The sequence below is a fragment of the Miniopterus schreibersii genome (assembly GCF_964146895.1).
Source record: "Miniopterus schreibersii genome assembly, chromosome: 1".
NCBI lineage: Eukaryota > Metazoa > Chordata > Mammalia > Chiroptera > Miniopteridae > Miniopterus > Miniopterus schreibersii.
The window spans coordinates 50,553,095-50,568,576 of record NC_138101.1 but is presented as its reverse complement, the minus strand read 5'-3'; the positions used below and the strand labels follow the sequence as shown (position 1 = coordinate 50,568,576).

Genomic DNA, 15,482 nt, shown 5'->3' with positions numbered 1-15,482 from the left:
CATGTTAAAAATAACGTATCTAACTGTTTAGGAATTAAAATAGTTTTAAATTAGGATTTTTTATATGTATTCAATACCTTTCATACTTATTTTATACTCTATTCTATTTAGTCCTAGCAGTCTATTTTTATAAGTTCTATAAAAATAATTATCATCGTATTTTTATGTGCAGGTGCTACAGGATATGTACTTTTATGAAAATATTCTGGCCACCAAAGTTTAAAAAAATTTTATGTACTTCCAGATTAGGAGAAAGCCAATACATTTGTGCATTTGTATAGAAGAAGAGAAAAAGTCAGCTCCTGGGAGGGTCAGGTTCACTTTGGTGGACAATGGGAAAAGCCTGTTATCTTTTGACTTGAAATAAAAAATCTAGTTCCCTTCCCAAGGCAATACTATGTCTAAATTATTCGAAAAAGCAGACATTTGTATGCATTCTTCACAAGTTATTTTTTTTAAGTCAAAGAGAAACCAGTTTCTAAAGTCAAGAAATCAAGGATCTGGGGAGGTCTGAATTTGCCTGTGATGGCTTTTCACATCTTTGCTGCACAAATGATGCGTAATCTCATGCCTCCTCCTTTCCTCACTAGAAAGGGCTGCAAGTTGCTGCCTTAGTTGTTTGGCGTCTCCAGATCCGTGGAGAAGCCATGCCCAGCACCCTTACGTGTGAGAGGCAGGTTATCATGCAGAAGTGCCCGCTTGCTCCCACACCAGGCATGCCCGCTAACCTTGCACCTAACCCTGCCGCCCTTCCCCAGGGACTGGCTCGGCCTCGTGGCTCTGCTGCCAAGTTCCCTTTGTCCTTACTAAAAAGCCAGTTGGAAGAGGGGGAAGACTGGGAAGGGAAGGTGGAGCATGCTTGGTTAACAAGTATGACAACTGAGAAATAAATGTATGTATATAACAATTCATAAAATACCTTTAATACCTTTTTTCACTTTACTTCCAGATGACTCTTTTAAACATGTGCTAATTAATTTTATATGGGTTTTTTTTTTTTTTTTGGAAATTTTTCAAATAGAAACTAAAACCATTTATAAGAATTACTTCTGAAGAAAAAAAAAACTAAGCCCTGAAACCAGGGAGTATAATACTTATGCCTTAAAACTATGGTTCTAGCTATTTCCTAGTTTCTTGGATTTGGTTGCATGTACAAAAAAAAAAAAGAAGTATTCCATGTAACTGGATAGAATAGAAAATGGAAACAGCCACCCCTACAGGTTGATGAAGATACTTTGGTTTAGTTGCTGCTTTTCCATGTCACCCTTTCATGGCACTAAAGGGCAGTGTAAGGCACCCTTAAAGTAATTTTTAAAAATTAATTTGAGCTCTCATACTAGACATTGGTTATGTAATATTATAGTGCTGGTTTTAATTCACATTTTTGGCCAACTTTTGGTGGGAAACAAAAATTGTACCTTCTAATCAAACTGTTTTTCCCCCCCTTGAGAGATCCATGATCTCAGTTAACTTTCCTTTCCTCCCTTTCTTCACTCCCCTCTCTCCTGTTCTAGTGGATATATGGTCTGTGGGATGCATTATGGGAGAGATGGTTCGCCACAAAATCCTCTTTCCGGGAAGGGACTGTATCCTTGTACCTTTTGCTGCAGCTTTATATGCCTTGTTCTCTCTCCCTTTAAACACATAATGGTTTTACCAGGGGACTAAAGATAGAAGCAAAAAGTTGGGTAAGTGATTTTTTACGAAAAGTGATGATTTCTATAATCTGATCAGTACCAAAGACTACCTACCACAATGATTTGTTTTAATTAAATTAAAATGGGCTTTTTACTTCTTAAATTATTTTCTTGTCCATAATTCAAAGTAGCGATGCTATTTTTTCATAAATATGAGAGACCACAAAACCTCAAATGATTAAAATTTAGTTATCTTTATAACTAGAAAAATAAGTTACTATTTGCAAGTATTTTCCATCTGCTTTCTAAAACTATTTTATGTTTCTGCAACACTTACGCATAGTAATTTCTCTCCTGGCTGACATCCTAAGCTTTTGTCTATAGCGTCATTGATTTGAATTGCTCTTGACACTATATCCAGTCTTAAATAGGTCATTATAACATTTTCTCCTTAAAACACGAGTTTCCACATTTAAAAATCATAATTATTATTCAAATTGCTGGGTGTCTGGTAGGTTTTAAATAGGCCTCCCTCACTTGACTTGGATATGTGACTTAGACATAGATAATTACTTTTCTAATGAAATTTAGAATTTTAAAAAGCAGTGTTGATTCAAGTTCCACCATGAAGTCCTGTACTAGATTCCATCAGAAATCTCCTGGAGTGATATTTATGATTTGGAATTATTATATGAGCTGGTATATTTCTGAAATGACCAAAAGCTTACTCTCTAACAAAGGCACATATTTGGGATTGTAATATATAGATAATAAAGTTTACATATTAATAGGAAATATACTTTTTTAAATACAGAAATACTCTGCTAACACACAATAGTGAAATCTAAGTACAACAACAACTGACAACTTTCATAATGATAATGCCAGATTGAGTTCAATATATTTACTACATATGACTTTTTTTGGAAATTGGCAATAAACATGTGGTCTATAACTCTATTAAATATTATATTTGACTAATAAGAAAGCTCTATTAAGGAACTCTTTTATTATGTAAGAAAGGTTATGATTGATATTTAATAGAAATAAAAGTGGAAGAAAAGCCTATAATAGAAGAAATTTGTACCACATTGAGCATGCATTTATGTGGGCATTTATTTATTCTGTTGGATAATAATAAGATATTCTCTAAATTTTAGTAATACTGTAAGAATAATGACTTCTTCTAGAACTATACTGTCCAATATGTAATCACTAGCAACACGTGGCTATCCAGCACTTGAAATTACAGGTTGTCTGAACTGAGATGTGTTATATGTGCAAAATACATACTAGGTTTTGAAGATATAAAATGGAAGCATATAAAGCATCTCATTAATAATTTTCATATTGATTATGGATTGAAATATTTCATTTTACTTTTTATTTATATTTTGAGGATCAATTGTATATTTAATATAGTTGATTTGAATAATATTATAATTCACATTTATATTTAAATGTACTGATTTCATACAAAAGTAGGAATTTTTTTTCTTTGTGCTTTTCCCTGAAGGTATAACACATTTCAGATTTTTAAAAAATGGAACTTCTCAATCAGTATTTGAAGTTACACAGCCACATCTCTGTAATGCATTGTTAGTGAAATACAAAAAGTCACAAAGCCCCTTTTCCATGTAGCATTGTCACAGCTTCTTTGATTTTCATTAGCATTGTTCTCTGAGATCTAATTTAGCTCTTCAGACATTAATCAGGGGTGCTTTATACTTATTTTAACAGTATTAAATTTAAAAGTCAATAAAATGAGAAAACAACAACAACACTTTTCAACCCCTTCAGCAAACAAGCAGGCAAAGATAATAGCGCCATATTAATCATTCTTTATTCTTCCAAAAATTGGTCTCTTGTAGGTGTTTTTTCCTTTTATTTTAGTTTATATTTTAGAAAAGCATTTGTAACTGAAAGTAAATTGTGCAAAAATCAGCGTATAAAATAGATATCTTTGATAAGTATGATCCTAGAAATTGAATATATCCCAATACAAAAAATGTAGATTGTGGTGAGGATTTGCATTCTGAATCCCTTTCTCATGTGACGATTATAGAGAGTAAGCGTCTTTGATCGCCTAGTGCCCTTTATGATAATGAGTCTGACTGGGGACCTAAAAGTAAACAGGAAGGTTACATACAGACATGTATAGTGGAAAACATTTTAAGTTAAATTCTACTTAATATGGGTAAATAATTTTGAGATGAAGTGAGTTAGAGCTGCCATCTTGTTGAAAATGTATCAATTTGTATTTAAATCCTCCGTTCATTTGACCTGTAATTAAAATTATAATTTAATGTTGAAAGTCATGGCTACATTTTGAAAATAAACTAAACCATAGAAATCCTTATTAAACAATTAACTACACGCACTCTGGTTTTTTTTAGTGGAATTTGTTTCATTAATGTTTACATGAAATTATTACCATTTTATGAGTATAACTTTCTACCAAGAATCGAGTAGTCAGAGTATTGAATTAGCTTCGCTAAACCATGATGGTCAGACACAAGTTGAGGGGCCGATGAAGGTGATTATCAGGAGAAGAATCATGCCAATATTTTAGCATTTAAATGATTCCACCATGTACTGGAAGTAATATCAAAGATTGGCTTATGCTAATTGATACTTTACTACTGCCATGATTTTTCAGACTTAAAAACCAAACCAAAAACAATCGTAGGTTCTCTTAACTTTCACTTAGAATTATTCAGAGTAATTTATACTGAGTTTCTCTGAGGATAAAAAGTGGTTGATAATACTCTTTTATCCCAATCAACATTATTCCTGTCTCTCCACAGAACTTTTTAATGCTCCTTTTCTTAATCTGAACCTTAAGCAAAAATAGTAAAACAATTTGACAGATTGAGAAATCTTATGAAATTGTTATTGATGACTAAAGTGTTAGCTACTTTCCTACATTAAACTGGCTGTATTTGAGAAACATTGTGTGGGTTTCTTAACTACTGAAATATGATTCAGATGATATCACAGGATAGATTTTTTATTAGTAAATTAAAGTGTTGGCTAAATAAACAAATAAATAAATATACATATTTGATTTTTCCATTCAATAGGTTGATATTTTTTAAATATCCAAAGGAACATAAAATACTTAATATTTATTGTACATTTTAAAAAATTATACAAACATATACTATTATACACTTAATTTTCACTATAGTGCTATGATTAAAAGCTATTTCATACATATATGTTGACATAATATATAGTGTTACTAAAAAGCCTTACTAAGGCCCATGATGAATTCAATCTAGAGAGCAATAGATACACCAGGTCAATTATTTCCTTTACATAATCCAAATATCATATGAGGTATCAGTGACTTTATATTTCATTCACATTCTGTTTCTTTTAATGAGAATTCATATAAGCAGTCTTATGATGGTTTTTCTTAGATGGCGTTTTGTTTTGTTTTGTTTTGTTTTGTTTTGTTTTGTTTTAGGGCTATCTAGTCACTGTCTCCCCTTCACCCACTTCGAATGCGACCCGGGCTTGCCGCTTCTTGATTTCTGAAGGCTCATGATGCCAGCACACTTCTCAGCGCTTCTTTCCTTAAACCTGCTTCTTTTGGATATATTTTTTCTACTTTATTATTTTCCATCCTACTTTACATGGCAGCACCTTCTTGGAGCAAGGCTTATAATGTTCGTTTATCTAGAGTTCTTGGCCAGAACTAAGTTCAATAATGAAAATTAGGAATAATCAGAGTAAACTAAACAAAAATTGGAGGTTGTCGATGATTATCTCCATCTAGTGCAGATAGATGCTCTTAGTCCTTTCACCTCCTTGAAATAACTGCTCGCTTCTTAACACGTTTTGCAACGAATACATTACTATAGTTTGAGTCTGTTCCCAATAATAAGGGAATACAGGGCTATCTCAAACAATATATAATTTTGACTTTAAATAAAGCTGGGAGATAACAACCCAGTAGTCATTCTTTACATCCATAAGCAAACTGCAGATAATCATGAACACAAAGATTATTCATTTATTACTTCTCTGTATTTGTTTAAAAGAATATATTTTCGCCACTGATTTGCTTACTATTTTATTATTACTTTAAGAAAATCTGAGTGAGATAGGAATCACTACAATGGAAGCTGGGAATCTTGAGGGGATCTGAAAAGATGCCAGCGCGTGGTTGTGAGGAGAATCCCTTCTCCCAGGCGGTTAGCATAGGGCAGAGTCCTCTAGAGGCAGGAGGAAGCCTACAGGTCGCCAAGGGAGCCCTGAGAGACCGATGGCAGGGGGCAGAGAGGGGGAGGGCGCCGGGAACCGGCTGCTGGGGTGGAACCGAAGGCGAGAAGTTGAGGAGCTCAACCTCGCCCCCTTGATGCCTTGAAGGGGGATCATTAAGTGCTACAACTACAAAGCTCCATGCCCCAGAAGTTCCTGTCTCCTGGAAATATGTATTTGGAAAGGGTTAAGAGCATTTTATATTTTTCTATTCATCTACAGTTGTGTAGAAAGAATAATGACTTATTTTAAAAAATGAAGTGAGACATTGAGAGGGCAGAACTGCAAACAATAGAATGTCTTCCTTAGTCATTACTGCGAAGTTCCATTTAAACTGCCCGGGGTCCGTTTGGCTCTTAGGACAGAGTTCAGGAATGGTGACACCACTATGGGATTCTTCCCTTCAGTCCTCAAATGAGTCTTGAGCTCACACAGGAGTGGGGCTCCAAGCACTGGCTTCTGGTCCTGTTCACTTTAGTCCTGTGACTTATCTCCTGCAGGTCAATTTACTCTATAAAACGCCTTCTCTGCCTGTCTTACAGGACTGCAGTGATGATAGTCATTTGATATATATGAAACATTACATGTTTATAAACCTACACATACCTGCAAATACTTTCAAAGATAAGGAACTCCAAATTTTATATTATAAAGTTAGTTTGGGAGAACTCTAGCCCAAATAACCTTTATATTGAATTATGTAAATTATAATAAATGGAAATAACTAAAAGGGCCCCCTACAACAAAAAAATATTCTCTCAAATGATGAGAAACTAAATTACCCGTGAATTAGACAACAGGAAAAGGAAAGAGAAACTAATTGTTTGCCATTTACTGAAGTATTTCTGCAAGTTGATGTGGAGAATGAAGTGAGGGCGCACATGGATCTGAAGGGAGCTTGTGTTTAGTTTGGTGACAATGTGAGGTAGGCAGAGCCAGCATTACTATCTGTTGATCAGAACATAAAAAGTTTAAAGAAAAATACTTTGTCAACCTGAAGATTTCTTTAAATTACTTATTTAAGTTTTTTTTAATTTTAATTTTTATTTATATCTTTATTGATTTCAGAGAGAGGAAGGGAGAGGGAGAGAGAGATAGAAACATCAATGATGAGAGGGTAATTGATCGGCTGCCTCCTGCATGCCCCAACTGGGGACCGAGCCCACAACCCAGGCATGTGCCCTGACCAGGAATCGAACCCCGATCGCCTGGATCCTAGGTCGATGCTCAGCCGCTGAGCCACACCCGGCCGGGCAATTACTTATTTATATATACTGCAGAATTACATGGATTTTCAAAGATGACAATTTAAAAAAATTTGGTGCAGTAAAAACATTCTTTAAATGTTTTTATAGTAAAATATTTTGTAAGTTCATTAGTCTATAAATTTCTAAGACTTTTCTCCCTTATTGTAAGTTTCAGTGGATTTTTCTGTTTTGTAAAAAGCAAATAAAAAATATAAAAATTTTCAAATAAAGGTTAAAATTAATAATATGATGCCATAAAAATTATGAAGAAAGAAAAGCAAGTCGAATATTAGACTCAAGAAGAAAATCTTCCTTTGACTTCCTGGCTATAGAATATTTAGCATTCTGTCCAATGGATATTGTTTATTTTTCTTACTTAGATTCACATGTGCAAAATATGTACTTTCTAAGCTTATTTATGCGTATCAATAGCCTTTTATACTTCCATTTTGCATTAAAGTTTAAAACAATGTGCTTTTGTTAAATATCTACTTGAATTTTTAACTTTTGAAACGTGTTTCAAAGAAATAGTTTTCTTGTTTTAGAAAACCACATTAAGTTTTGCTATTCTACTTTGAGGTATCCAAGAAAATGTATCAAAGCACATTGTCTGAATCCTTTGCCAAATGAAGATATAATTATGTTAAGGAGGAAAGCAGTGTGGTTTAAAAATTGTGTTACCAAAGCCACTGAAACATTTGCCAGGTTGCTGGAATGAAGCTCACATAGTACAAAAAATATTTCATCGTGAGTAACATTCCAAGCCATTACTCAGAGTGTAGAAGCTTCAATATATTGCTTTTTATATTTAGATTTAAGCTGCCAGGGCCTACATTATATTTCTATATCTTGGCTAAAAGTAGAAAAAAGGTAATTTAATATAATCTAATGCCTAACAAATGATATGACACTTGAGGGTTTTCCTACTTAGAAAATTAATGAGTGTATTTTGGTAGCACCACAACTTACTTAACATTCATTTTAAGGAAAGTGACTCAGCTTCTGAGTGTTAAAGTTGCAAATGAACCTGCTTGCCTATGGGAATGCTGATGTTGGGAGGGAATGTAATGAATCAGAATCACAAAAGCAGCCAGAATTCTACCTGGGTAGCATTAGTGTAAAAAACTCCTATGGAGACCCAAATACTATATCGGATGTCTCAGAAAACATCAAGACCCAGCTTCCAACAGTGACTGAATTTGCTAATTTCTCCTGAGGGTTTTGCAGTTGGCATTCACTGGAATATCTTGAAAAGTTCATGAGATACTCCAGTTACCTTGATAAACATAAAGTTTGGTGCCATGGCTTTATCTTGAGAACTAATCCTGCCTTGAGTATATAAAAACCCATATAAATTCATATGCATATATTCCACTTTTGTAACTCATAATGATAAAGTGTGTCATTTTCAGGCACAAGGCTTAGCACTTAGGTGTCATAAGCATTGATAGTCTGTAAGAATAGTGACTAGTGAGTAGAGTTAAATGGAAATTGGAAATGTTTCCAGGGTAGTATCACCTAGAAAAGATACATTAACATAAAGAAAATGGAATGCAATTCATATTCATCAGCAGATCAGATATAGAGTTTATATCTTTGCATAATTTTTATGCAAAAACTTTATGATCTATTAAGTCTATTTTGGGTTCTGACATGAAGATACACTTCCAAAAATGTTCTCTTTTTACTTCGGAATATCTGTATCCAGCAGAGCCACACAAAAGAGAACTGGGAGACATACAGTTACCAATACCAGTTACTAAACCAAGAACTGTTTAGAACCAGTTGAGATTGGAGCAACACAGTGACTGGGATTCCATTTAGTTCAATTGTTATTGTTATTGTTGTTGCTGTTGGTTATATGGGAGGAAAAGTGAAAAACCAAAGGCTGTTAGTCTGAAAGATAGAAATTTGCCAGTTTTAGGATAGAAGTGGTTAGGGATCATAGATTATATTCACATATTTTAAGATTGTTATTTGGATGGGGGAATGGGTAATTAATTCCTGTTTATTTAATGGTAGGAAATTCCATAGAGTCATCTGTGATTCAGTATGTGGAATGCCTTGCTAAGTGGTTTCCCATAGTGAGAAGGATGGCCCAGGGAGGGGTGAGTTTCTCTCATTGGAAAGATTTTTTATTATGTACATAAGTACAAGATATATTATATAAATATAAAATAAACCTTTCACATATGTAATTTCAATATATATTTAATTCATAATGATACATAACTAATATTTAATGAAGACTTACTATGTACCAGGCAATATGAAAAAATCTTTATCAGGCAAATTCTTTCAAGTCTTTAAAAAATTCTACATAAATACTATTTATCATTACATTTTAGAGGGTGAAATTGAGATGAAGAGAGATGAAGTAATTTGGCCAAGATTACAAAATCAGAAAGCAATGGAATTGGTTTGCAGTAGGAAAAAAAGGAGCACATGTCAGAGATATCATAGAAGAGAGTTTTTACATTAAATAAAAAATGTAAATAGATGTTTTCTAAGACTCAGATAGGTTTGTGGCAGAAACAACCTTTCTCCAAGTATTTGAATAGACACAGAAAAGAGGAAACCCTGCTTACAGAGTTTTTAGCTATTTTTTGTCTATCTCTTTCCCGCCATCCATAAAAAACCAACGCGGATACACTGTAAATAGCAACGTAGACGGGTCACTTTGGGACAATATGATAAGAATACTTGCAATTCAAAACCAAATATATTTTCAGAGATCTTTTTCTTTTTTCCTTTAATCAGGAATTCTCACAATACCAGCCTCTTGTGAGACAGGTATGGTTTGGAATTACAAACGCCTGAATAACAGAGGGGTGCACAACTGTTTGCTCTATCTTTCCCTGAGACTTTGCATGCCACTTGCTTTCCCACACGGGAAGCAAAGCCCACTTGCTTCCCTGGGTATGCTCACCACCTCCAAAGCTGTAACCATTCCTTTGCCGTGGTCTGTTTAGGAGTTAAGTCAAACTGTGAAAACTTTGAGTTGAACCTGAGTGAGATTTTCACACTGGAAAGAATCTCACGAGGAATTCTTTAAGGTCACTGACAAATTACAGGATGTAATTTGAAGAGTAAGTGGAGCAGAACTGCAAGTGTGCTGCTGTCTTAATGCCTTTCCCTGTGTGCTCCCCCTGCCCCAGCCCTTATTCTTCCCGGTTGTTTCCGCCCCTCCTAAGAATGACCTGTTTCTCTTTCTGACTTTTCAGTAGGAGCAAGTGAGCAACCAGCTATAGTTACAGAGAGAGATTTCACTGTTTTTGCTTCGCCCTTCCCCACTTAGCCCCTCCTTGAGCACCCTCTGCCCGAGCTCCCCGGTTTTAAGTTCTGGATGATAACTGGCTACAGCAGAGAGACATTATAATTTCACCTTAAATATCCGGTTTCTTTTGAGTCACAGTTTCAGAAGAAGTACCAGCTCTCTGTCATGCTGTTAATTTCATGTTGAACCATCCTGTTTTGAAAGCCAACATTTCTTAGTATTACAAAGCAACAGTGTTTATAAGGCAAGGCTTCCTGTGTAGAAATTTGCTCCTTTGATGGGAGTCGGTGAAGCTGAGCCAGCATATTCCAAAACACTCATTCTTGAACTGGCGTGTCCCTTCATGAAATGTATTCATGTTTATAAATGAGTAAATGTGTTTCGTAAAAGAAATCCTTTCTTTTGAGGTTGCTGGCAGCTTTTTTCACCAAATATGGTATACAAAAGAATAAAAAATTAACTGATTTGCATGTTTCCCTTATTATCACAATCTAGAATAATTTACAATACAAATCAGTAGGATTCTAGTAGAGGAATGCAAATTAGACCTTTTCAATCAGAAAGTAAATTAATCATTGAATTATAATTGCAAAGTAACATTATCATACATTGGGTAACAGTGAGTGGCGTTGTTACTTTAGTTGCGTAGGAGAAGGGCCCTGGCATTCGCCCCCTTTCGTTGTTTTGAAAGACTAATAGCGAGCAGGTCCTAAGGCTGGCCTCTAATGCAGCCCGGAGGGTCAGGCGCCGCTCTGCGCCGTGGGTCGTCGGGGGTTTCCATCTATTCGCTCTTCTGTTCCTGCCTTCTTGTTTACCTTGCTGTCATTTTTGTTTTCAGTTGACATGTGGTCAGTAGGGTGCATCATGGGAGAAATGATAAAAGGTGCAGTGCTGTTTCCTGGCACTGATCGTATCCTTCCTGGCAGCCAGTGTTCCCCGCGGGGGCTTCCCTCCGTCACCTTCCTCTGGCCTGGAATGCAGGGTTGCTGACGGGGTCCATTGGCTGCCCCCAGACGACTTCCGCGGGACTCCGGTGTCGCATGTTACCCAGCTAGCACCATGGCAGAGGAACCGTGTCTCTTGGCAAGATCTTACGTGAACACTACAGTGTGAAATATGAACGCTGAGCACGGTATCGAACGACCTGCCTTGATTCAGTCCTATGAAACCTATAACAGTGATATACTATTTTCTATTGTTTTTTGTTGTAGATGTTTCAAAATTAAGTTCTATTCATAGCTAGATAATAAATGACAAAATATTTAGTTTTAAGACTGAAGAATTATGCTTTCATAGCATAAGAAATATTCACTTGGCACAGAAAATTTAATCAGATTTATAAATACAGTAGGTTTATTTTAACATATATTCAGAGAGCATGCATATTTTATTTTTAGATTGATCAACCTCTTCTAAAATTCTTTTTCTCATCTACTTTATGTATAGGAATGACTGCTCCATTTCCTGCTATTATTTTCTTCATATAATTAACAAATGCAATAATTAAAATCTCATTAATTAATAATGATTATATGAAATATCTGAAGAAATAAATTTATATCACTTGGATAAGTAATGGAGACCCTCTCTTAGGCAGCAAATAGTTAGCAAATAAAAATTCCAGAGGCTTTGCAGTATTAAATAGATATGAATACTGAGTGATTAATATATGGATGTATAATCACATTTCTTTAAGTTAGTTAAATATCCTCCTCCTCAGTCATTTATGAAAATAATATATCCTCATCATACTAAAGATAAAATCTCTGCTTAAATGATAATAATTCAAAACTAAAATTGAGTCTGTAATAATGGGGTTTTAATACATAATTGAGGTAAATCTAATTATTAATATATTGTGTCCTAAGCATATTATGATTAGCCATTTACCTTGAGGATTTATATATTACATATATGGTCATCTATATAGTTTCACACATATATTCTCTGTATGTTTTAAAGGACCAGTTTAAAAAATTACTGAAAGGCACTCATTTAATTTTTGTTGAATGAAAGAACTTAAAGTGTTTTATTTAGTTAAAAATAAAGCTTCACTGTTTTAACTTCCATTCTTACTAAAATATTTTTTTCTAATCTTACATAGGACATACATTTATTTAAAATTTTTCTATTTGCAGTTGTTTTCTACATATACATTTTATTTAAAATGTCTACAAATTTACCACATGCATGTTAATGTTAATGCTATTTAGAAGTATGTTACTTGATAAAAAAAACTAATTTCTTTGATTGTCAACAAATTTTAAACTTGAGTTTAGCCTTTGGACATAAATATGAAATAGTACTTAAATTTTGGCTAATTTTAGACATTTGATGAAAATAAACTCAATCTATCAACTTTGTACTCTTGGCTTTTTCAGAAGTTCATTGTGGTTGAATAATTGATGATTGAAATGAATATTTGCTCCCTGTAAATTAAAATGATTGATTTTCATTACTTTCCCTGTGTTTTCTATTAAAGAACATCTGATTGATTTTCACAACTGAGTTATTAAATACAAACGAACATTTCTTAGATTCCGTTTCTTGGGAGAAGTTGGCTTGAGTAGCAGTCGCTTCTTAACTCCGATATCAAAATCTATAACTAAAGTGCTAAGATGCTGCTAATGTTAAAGTCTCATATTAGATGTCCTTTCAATACCTGACCTTGATATTTGATACTGAGTTATTTCTGGAGCTTTCATATGGGGATACATTCGTAAATTTCTCAAAGGGCAAATGGAAAATATATTCTAAAGTGTCTCCTCAGAGTGTAGGATGTGATCTTTTAATGATCTCAAACATACTGGTGAAAGTTTAAATCAGTTTTCTTCATGCAAACAGTCTATGAATACTCAATATCATAAAATTAACCTCTTAAAATATAACATTATTTATTTTTTAAAATTCCCTATTATTATAAATGACTTATCTGAAGAGGCACTAAAATTATATTTGAATCTATTAAACAGAACCTTAAAATGGAGCTGGAGATATACAATATGTATACTAGACATCTATGCAATACATTATAAGGAGTCATTTTTTAAAATCAACACATCTTCATTTATATGAAGACATTCTCAAAATAAATGATTTCTAAAAGTTCTTGCAAGGTTTTTTTTTTTATGATAATTGTCTAGGCTTATAAGTGTGCACATTTTTAACTTGACTGTGTAGCATCAAATTGATTTCTGGAGTAGCAGCATGTAGATGTAACTGTCTACTTCGGAACCTAACTAACTCTTCGTATTGTCAGGTTGGTTTAAAAATGTGTAACCAATCTCTTAGATATAAAATACTATTTTAATAGTTTTAATTTACATTTCCTTTACTACAAGGGAGGCTAAGCATCTTTTCTTGTTTATTGGACATTAATATTTCCCACTTGGTAAAGCGTTTCTTTGTTTTTTAAAAATATTTTTCTATTGTATTATTTTATTGATTATTAGGAGTCCTTTATAAAATTGGTCACCTACTTTTTGGCAGTTTTTTGTGTTGCAAATATCTTCTCCCCTATATTTAGGTTATTTTCTCACTTCATTTTATAGTGATTTTGAAATTTGGCAATTTTTTTATGGTTCATGCATTTTTATATGTTGTTTAAGAAATCTTTGATGCCTTTATTTGTCTTGTCATTTTACTGCAAATGTGTTAAAGTTTAATTTTTACATTTAAAAGCCTTTAGTCCACTTGTTCATTTTTGTATATGGTGTGAAAGAGGAATCCCATTTATTTTATTCTACTTACATTTACTGACCAATATATTCTTTCTTCACTGATCTATAATGCTGTCCCCGTCATAAGTTTCTGCCTATTGAGAGGAGGGCAGTTATATGCTGGGCTCCATAATCTGTTATTTTTGTCTATGTCTATATCACTACTACTGTTCCTTAATGAATACAAATGTATACTATGAACTTATATCAGGTAGAGTTAATATCCCTCCTTTTTTGTATTTTTCAGAAGTATATTAGCTATTAATGAATTATTTCTCTTTCATAAAAATGTTAAAATTGGCTAGTTAACTTCTATAAAAAGATTTCTATCGGTATTTATATTGGAATTGTATTGAATCTATAGTACAATTTGTGGAGAATTGCTATTTTAATGAAGACATTTAAAAATCCTTCTCTTGAACATTAGCACACACTAATTATTTGTTCTCATTTTTTAGCATCATAAGTTGACAGTATTATAATTTCATTACATATAGGTAGAGTTTGTTTAGATTCACCCTTTTGATTATCACTTTCTTGGCTTACCACTACTTCCTGCAATTTGGTGCTTTATTTTGAGATTATTCTCTTTCTTTGTAAAGTACATATTTTAGACGACTTTTAGTGGGAGCCTTTGATGATAAAACTCTATTGGGTTCCATTACTTTAAAAATAGTTTAGCTGGATATAGAATTTGAAATTGACAGTTATTTTCTTCCAGCATTAAAAGGGAAACATCTGTTATATTTTCAACAATAAAGATAAATTAAAAAATATTATTCCACTGACTTTTTGTTTCCAGTATTGCTGGTGAATATTTAGCTTTCGATGTAATAGTCATCTTTGGAGATAGCCTTTTTTTACCCCGCTGACTTCATTTATGATTCTTTTTTGGTCTTTGTTTTTCTGCAGTTTCTCTACCATGCAACTAGGTGTGGGTTTCTTTTTATTCATCTCCCTTGGGATTCACTATATTTCTTGGATTCCAACCTATCTCTAATTCCTGGAATTTCTCAGCTTTTATTTCTTTAAATATTTTCTCTCCCCTATTTTTTTACATTATCTCTATAAAAAACTCTGACTGGACAAAAAGTAGACATTTATTTATTCAACAAATATTTTTTGAGCACCTACTGTGTGCTGGGCACGTTTTATCTCCAGGGATATATCAATAAATAAAACTGTAATCATGAAAATCATGATGTCATGAAATTCTTGACATCATGAAATTTACAATAAAAGGCATGGTGTATTAGAAGGTGATAATGGCTGTGTGATAATGAAGGTTAAAAATGCTAGGATGCGGGCGGGAGGTGCATAGATTGTCTCCTGC

The 15,482-nt window shown here is 33.5% G+C and overlaps 1 protein-coding gene across 14 annotated transcripts in view; it reads left to right on the top strand.

Moving 5' to 3' along the window:
* The window catches only part of MAPK10 (mitogen-activated protein kinase 10), a 249,390-nt gene that overhangs the window by 182,241 nt on the left and 51,667 nt on the right, over nt 1-15,482 (top strand). For 9 of the 14 annotated variants that reach the window (XR_013999882.1, XR_013999883.1, XM_081151610.1 and 6 more), the window contains one exon: nt 1,515-1,586. Coding sequence is in view for 12 of the 14 variants with exons in the window: in XM_081151610.1 (XP_081007736.1) it covers nt 1,515-1,586 (72 nt within the window). In the remaining 2 variants the exon portion in view is untranslated. Of the gene's footprint in view, nt 1-1,514; nt 1,587-11,268; nt 11,341-15,482 lie in introns of all 14 variants that reach the window. The other 5 variants (XM_081151606.1, XM_081151614.1, XM_081151611.1 and 2 more) reach the window with 1 other exon arrangement.